The sequence below is a fragment of the Lathyrus oleraceus genome, chromosome 2 (assembly GCF_024323335.1).
Source record: "Lathyrus oleraceus cultivar Zhongwan6 chromosome 2, CAAS_Psat_ZW6_1.0, whole genome shotgun sequence".
Taxonomy (NCBI): Eukaryota; Viridiplantae; Streptophyta; class Magnoliopsida; order Fabales; family Fabaceae; genus Lathyrus; species Lathyrus oleraceus.
Genome location: NC_066580.1, coordinates 221,577,386 through 221,585,134, shown reverse-complemented (window position 1 = coordinate 221,585,134; position 7,749 = coordinate 221,577,386). Strand labels below are relative to the sequence as shown.

At 39.8% G+C, this 7,749-nt stretch overlaps 1 protein-coding gene across 1 annotated transcript; it reads right to left on the bottom strand.

The window, feature by feature from the left end:
* Window positions 1–1,750: 1,750 nt before the first annotated feature.
* On the bottom strand, window positions 1,751–2,980 carry LOC127122664 (uncharacterized). Its single transcript, XM_051052964.1, has one exon. It carries the CDS (start codon window positions 2,978–2,980, stop codon window positions 1,751–1,753), a length of 1,230 nt encoding a protein of 409 aa, XP_050908921.1.
* Between the last annotated feature and the right edge of the window lie 4,769 nt (window positions 2,981–7,749).

Genomic DNA, 7,749 nt, shown 5'->3' with positions numbered 1-7,749 from the left:
GTGCTTGACAGTTATAGGCTCGAGTCCCCGACTCCCTATTAACTTGTTGTGTTGTTGTGTGCTTGGAAGCCGATGTAAGTCCATCGAGTGGCATTTGGGTTCCAGTGTGTGTGTGTTTAGGTTCGGATGCCGACATAAGTCCAGTGATTGGCAGTCGGGCTCCACGTTTGCCTGTGTCTTGTTTGTTTGTGTGTGTGTCAGCCGAGCTACGAATGCTCTGATTCTTCTCTCGTCCGAGAAGATACGTATGCATAGGATGCGATATCCTAGCGAGCATGTGTCGTCTCCCCAGTCCGAACTACTTCGACTCTAATGTCTATGCCTGATAGACTAAGTAGGCCCAGGATGCGACATCCTGCCGAGTTCAGTTTCAGTCAGTCTCTTTTGTCTCTTTCAGCCAGTGTGTGTGCGTATTTGAGCAGTGTTTAGCAACCAATTTCCTTCCTTTTGTGCGTGGATCCCGTAGAGTACTACGGATGCGTAGGGGTGCTAATACCTTCCCTTCGCATAACCGACTCCCGAACCCATTTTCTTTGGTCGCGAGACCATGTTCTTTCCTAGGTTTACTTCGAGCATTTCCTTTCCCTCTTTTTGGGATAAATAACGCACGGTGGCGGCTCTGTTGTTTCTTTCTTTTCCCGCCGGTTTTTCGCGTAATGCGACAGCCTCCACTTACTCTAACGTCATCTTGTAGTTGCTTCGCGTCTCGTATCGGTGTTGATTAGTCGGCGTTACTAGATAGAGGTCAAAAGGTTGGGTAAGTTTCTGAGTTTTTATGAAGCATGATGCATAATGAGGATACGAATGTCATGCATATTTTACTTTCAGGGAATTTTCATCACTGTTGTAGTTATATTAAGCATTTGAAGAAAACATAAAGTCAGGAAATAAAAATGAGGATCATCCTCCTCTATTCAAATGTTTAAAGTATGGAGTACAAACACATAACCGCCCAAATCGATACAGCTCAAATACTAAACTGAATATAAAAGAATCACACAGCAGTCTTTCGAGTTATGAGTTCTTCTAATTCAAACTTGAACCTCTTCACCATCCCCTCGCACATCAATACAAAACGGATTATAGCGGGATGCGTGCCATGTTGGTCCAATCCTTCCACTGCCTCTCTCAACCTCCAAGGCATTTCTCGGGTCGTCCAGTTGCAGAATTCTACCAAATTGTTGAGCTTTGTACGGTACCCATCTTTGTCTGCTTGCAAGAAATTGATAGTTCTCCTAAAGGTATCGTAATCCTCAATGACTTGCTCTCTTTCCCTTAGCCATATCACACTGCCTTGATGGAATGCCTCGAATCTATCTTTCCAATGTTGATCAACTTCTCTAGCATCTTTTGCTTCTAAACATTTCTCGGCCCAAGTCGTAGGTGTGACTCGAGAAGCTTCAAGGCCTCTTTCCTTAAGTCGGCGCTCGTGTTCGGCTTGGGTCTCAGCATTGTGGAGGGAGATAGTGAAATCGTGTATCTTAGCCTCCAATATCTCTCTAACTTCTTTTTTCTCTTCTGTAGCTCGTAGCCACCATCGCTTATTCTTTTGGCATTCTTTCTCAACTTGTCTCAACTGCTCTTTAATGGTTTCTAGGCAGTGATCAGCTTGTTCCATGCCTACTTTCACTTTCTTTCTCTTGTGTTCTTCCTTGTCGACCTTTTCGTCAGTCGCTTCTAGCTGAGCCTTCTTCATCTCTAGTTCCCACTTTATTTCATTTCTTTCATTTGAAACTTGTTGGAGGCTGGTCTATAACTCTTCATTTTCTCGTCCAAGTCTTTCTATAGTAGCTTTCAACGCTTCCACTTCTTCCATGGAGACAGGGATGGGTTCTGGTGGTGGAGCTTGAGTTGGAGGATCGAGGATGAATGGCAGCTTGATCTCTTGACTTCTTCTGGTGACCCATTGATAATAGGGTTCTCTATCCCCTATGACACCCTTTCCTTTGTCTTGTCCTCTGAAGCGAACTTTTTCCCAGGCTCGGATAACCCTTCTCAGCATAACGAGATCCTCCATATCATGGAACACAAAACCTTCTAACAACTGGTCATCCGGCTTGTATGTGATAGGATAACCCAACTGCCTCACTGCTAAAATAGGGTTGTAGTTAATGCACCCTTTTGACCCTATTAATGTTACATTCGAAAATTCTCCACAACTAGTAATTGTATCTTCCACATTCAAACCATGAGGATACCAAATAATGGTATTTTCAGTGAGTCCTACTAGCTTTTGAGACCACTCATATCCATCCATACTTTCAATTGTATCAATCTCTTTGAACACATGAGAGACAAACCATTGGTAAAGGAGTGGTATGCAACATAACATCAGTCCTCCCTTCTTCTCAAAGCGTAAGTGCAAGGTGTGATAAACATCTGCTAGGAGTGCGAGCACTGGATCTTCATTCTTAACCTTGACGGCCCAAAACACGTTGATAACTGCTGCATCAATTAACTTCTCCATATTAGGAAATAACACCAATCCAAAAATAAGTAAAGCCATAATAGTATCATGGGCTTCCCACTTCTGGGCTTCAGCAAAGCTTTGAGCAGTTTTCTCTAGGTACTCTTGTGGAATTCCTTGTACCTTCCCCCAAATTTTGATGTTAGGGGTTAGATCTTTGACTGGGTTGTCTAATACTTCTGCCAACTCTTCGGGTTTAGGGATTTGACCTAACCCCTTGAATGGTCCCTTCTTCTGCTTAGAAGAGTCCAATATTCTTCCGAATTCTTCCAAAGTCGGGGCTAACTGGAAATCTCTAAAGAGGAAACTTCTGAGTGGTGGATCATAAAACTGGGCTAGTGCGGTAATAGCATCCTTCTGTACTAGTACAGACAACAATTGTAGAATCTTCCCATATTTGAGTGTGAATGCGTCTCGACGGATATTAGTCAACCCATCTCTGAATGCAATGAACCCCTTCACACATGGTACCTTAGCTTTGATTTGGAATGTTTTTTTCTTTTCTGACTCCATTTGTTCTTGAATGCTTAATTAACTGAAAATTTTGAAATTCCCTGAAAATAAAAAGTGTGTAAATGATTTTGCTATTCTCATAATGAATGCAACATGAAGTTTATGCAATGACAGGGATCCAGGTTTCACATATATCACAAGGTTCAACTTAACAGCGGTTCTATGTCTTTTACCCCACACATCAAGGATTGCTCCTAAGGTTATCCATTTTCATGATAAAAACTTAGAGTCATGGACCAAGTTTAGTCTTCCATCGCAATAATGGGCTAGCCACATTGAAATGGAAGTTTCTGAATCGGTCTACTCTAAGTGGGATCCTCGTATTGTTCGAACAGGGTGTAGACCCTTCGGTTCAATACTACACGATCGCCAATCATTAAGACGGATTTCAGTTTAAGATGAGGTTCCCAGAGTCATGGACCATGTTCAACGTTTCCTCATAATAATGGGCTAGCCATATTAGGATGGAAATTCTGAACAGATTTACTCTAGGTGGAGTTCTCGTATTGTCCCAATGAGGTGTACACCCCTCGGTTCAATACTACACAACTTCGGGTTCTAAGTTTTTCTCGAAGCTCGGGTACGGAGCTTATCTCACAACATGTGTCAAACACCATAGATCACCCAACATAATAGCAGAATAAATTACATAGCATAAATAATACATCAAGATATACAGAAGCAAATAAAAGCGGTATTTTCACGTCCATAGCAAATTGACTAAGTTAGGCTTGACTCTCTCTGGCTTGGAGCAAAATGTCCCCAGCAGAGTCGCCATCTGTCGCATCTCGAAAAATACGATTCCTCGCGATGGTCGCGGAAAAAATTATGTTCGAACAGAGTCGCCACCGAACTTTATTTATCCCAATAAAGGAATAGGAAAATATCGATAAAACCTTTGAAGAATAGAATAATGGTCGTCGCAACCATATTCGGGTTCGGGAATCGATTACGCAAGGGGAAGGTATTAGCACCCCTCACGTCCATTGTACTCGACGGGAACCTTTTAGTCTAATTTGCTATTTGAATGTTAGTTAACTATTATTTGCTTTCTTCGAGTAATTAAATATTGGATAGAGATGGGTGAAGACCTCAGAAGGGGAAAGGGGAGGTTTTTTTTTATTAGTGTGCTCGCGAAGATACAGCAATCTCCTGCCTACGTATCCTTATAGTGAAATAAGGAAATCAGAGCATTCGTAGTTCGGGGAACTACGGTTTTTGTTGGTGTCTTTTAATGAACGACTGTGTAGATCACGTTCTAAAGGCTAAACGTTGGCTTGTCTACTCTCGGCAGAGGCTTAAGAATTGGTTTGTGGTGCGCATTAGAAAGGATTAACAGTGTTCTTCTGAAAAGAATTCTTAAGTTGTTGGTCGCACGGGGGCGAGACATTAATTTGATTTGTTAAGGTGTTTTGAAGAACGAAGAAATATTGAGCAATGTGGTGCACACCAATCGTCCAATTCTTTCGAGGAATAATAAGGCGAACGCCTTCTACTCCTTTTTCGTTCGATTATTTTGAAAGTTTGTTTGTGGATGTTGAATATGCACGGTAGTGAGGTGTACGCCTCCTACTTGCTTATTCAAAGAATAATGAGGCGTACGCCACTTATTCCTTTATCCAAGTTTATTTAAAATGTATTAATCGGAAGTCGATGATTCGTGCATAATGGCGAGCGCCAATTATTCGAACAATCGAGAGATGGTGAGGCGAACGCCTCCCATATTTTATCATCCGAAGTTTAATTTAAGAAGAAAGGTTTTAAAATGTTGGATTTGTTATAAAAGATGATTTGAATTTATTCGATTGCGTTTTAATTTTGACGACGAGAATTCGAGCAATGTGGCGTACGCCAATTATTCGAATAATCGGAAGATAGTGAGGCGAACGCCTCCCATCCTTACTTATCAGAAATTTAGGATTAAAAGATTTTAGATTTATGTAGTTGATCTAAAAGAAATGATTTGAAATGTTATGGTTTGATGTTTTAATCGAACGACAAGAACTCAAGCAATATGGCGTACGCCAATCATTCGAGAAATTGAGAAATAGCGAAGCGTACGCTTCCTATATTCTTTTTCATCCCAAGTTTATAAAAAGATATATTTTGAGTATTACCTTAATTTAAAAAGATGATTTGTATTTTGTATGATTATTAGGGTTTTAATTGAATGACGAAAATCCGAGCAATATGGCGTACGCCAATTATTCGAACAATCGAGAGATAATGAAGCGGATGCTTACTATTCTCCTTTTCATTCAAAGATTAATTATTAAAATAAAGCTTTTAGAATTTATATTTAATTTGGGGGAGTGATTTTAATTTTATGGAGTTTTAGGATTTTAATTGAGTGACGAAAATCCGAGCAATATGGCGTACGCCAATTATTCGAATAGTCGAGAGATAGTGAAGCGGAGGCTTACTATTCTCCTTTTCATTCAAAATTAATTTAGGTAATGAAACTTTTAGGATTTATAATTAACTTGAGGAAGTGATTTTAATTTTATTGAGTTTTTAGTGTTTTAATTGAATGACGAAAATCCAAGCAATATGGCGTACGCCAATTATTCGAATAGTCGAAAGATAGTGAAGCGGAGGCTTACTATTCTCCTTTTCATTCAAAATTAATTTAAAAGTTTGAAGGAGTACATTAATTAAATAATTTGATTTTATAGACTTAATAGGTCTTGAGAAAAGCTACTTGGTGTTAGACCAAGATCTATAAAAAAGGCATTTTTACTTATCGATACTTAATTAAATGTTTACTTAATTATATTCTAATGAGACGAAAAAAACTTAAGATTTAAAGAAAATCGATAATCAACTTAAAACAATAATTCATTTTACTTCTAATGTCATCCCAATTTATTAGTTAAAGACTAAAATTCAAAATAGGAACTAAATAATAGAATAAAACTTAGGACAGGCTAGGGTGCATGGGAGACAAAAGGGTGAAACCTCAAAGATCCAAGTTCAAAAACCCAAAAGAGGTCTGGATCAGGAGGGACTCGAAATGGGCCCTAGGCCCATGACTTCCCATACCACAAACACTCCGCTAGCAACATAACAAATAATAATAATAAAAATAAATAAATGAATGAGCCTTTAGCCCACTTAATTATCTGTCCAGAAGCAAGCAAGGGAAAAATGGAAGGTGAAGGGACACCAAATCTGGTGACGTATGACCGTTCGGTCTCCCCTAAACGGTAGAATCCACGCGTACCTCCTTGGGACTCACCAACATCTTAATGTCCACTAATGACTAGCTGCTCACATTAATTAATAATAGAAACGAATAACTCCACAGATAAATCAAAATAAAACGCACAAACCAAAGGAAAGAAATCATCACGCTTCGTCCTCTCCATTCGGTCTCTCATGAACATTAAACAAAGAAATCTATTCTTCTGATCCTTCAATGAAAACCCCCAAAACCAAAATCTATTCTAAGCCTAAACCTAGATCTAAACGAGCAATATACCATTCTTATACTACGGATCCAAGCACAAGCAAGCAAACTCTAGCGATTCATGATTTAATTAAAGCAAGTAAACGGTTCACAATGGTAATATAGACAGAAAAATATAGGCGTCATTCGTACAAAGCAAAGTATGCAGATCAACGAAGAGGGAAGTAATATGAAGCTTACCGGAAAATAGATTTTCCGACGAGCGTACCGACGATGTGACCCAACCTCTATGTTGCTTTCTTATCGTTTTCCTCCTTCTGCACCTTTTGTCCTCTTCGCTTCTTCTCCTTCTCTTTCCTTCTTACGTCGCTGCTATGGCGGTGGTAACCGCTTTAGGGTAGTTTGTGGCTTTAGATCGAGTTTGTTGGGTTTCAATATGAAATTTCAACAAACTCCAAAAGAAAGATTAGAGCTTTAGAGATGTTTTGGTTCTATTTCTGAAGAGTAACGGCGCTAGAAAAGGTCCCATTTATCCCAACTATGGATGGTCTTTATATTGAGCTTTGGGGGTACGAGGTTTCTCACTCCTGAGCTGGCGGAAATTCCAAATAATTCTATTAGAATCAAATCCCCTCTAGATTTTGGTGTGGTCCCAGGAATGAAGGTGGTGAAATTTGTTTCTGTTTTGTCCGTAGTGAGTGAGAACTCCTCTTCTGCGATTACGTGGCATTTGCAAGAATTCCTTGATGACACTCTGTGGTAACCATTTATTTCAATTTTTCACTGCGGTAATCCTTGTATTTTACTGGCGCATTTCACTTTTTGTGACGAGCACTCTTTACTGGTTTGAATTTTGCAGTTTTGCTCTTCTTGGTCTTCCACCAATGGTTCATTATGACTTGTGCATCACGCTTTTGGAATGGCTAGCAAGGTCGTTCCTATTATGGTAATGGAATTCGGCCACGTGTGTTGCTTACGTTTGGATTGGATCCTCTGTAAATTATGTTGATTTCTCGCTCCTTCTCACAACTTGTGGTTGTTTTGCAGGTTGGAACATCGTGTCGATTTTGTTCCTAATGCGCATTGCCATAAGTGCTTTTCATGACAGAGATGCTGCCACACTATAGGGTTGTGTACACTCTGTTGGAATTATTTCTGCAGGTTGTGAATTGGTTGTACCTCCCATAGCAGATGATCCCAAAACCCTGTACACCTCCCCATTTCTCATTTACGCATTGCTCTAATGTCTATAATAATACACAGTAAGTTCATGATCATGGTAAGTCTTTGTTGTTGATGCAAGGTCTACTCGTGGTTGAACGCTTTGGCTTGCCGAGACCTACTGTAGTAGTGATGCTTG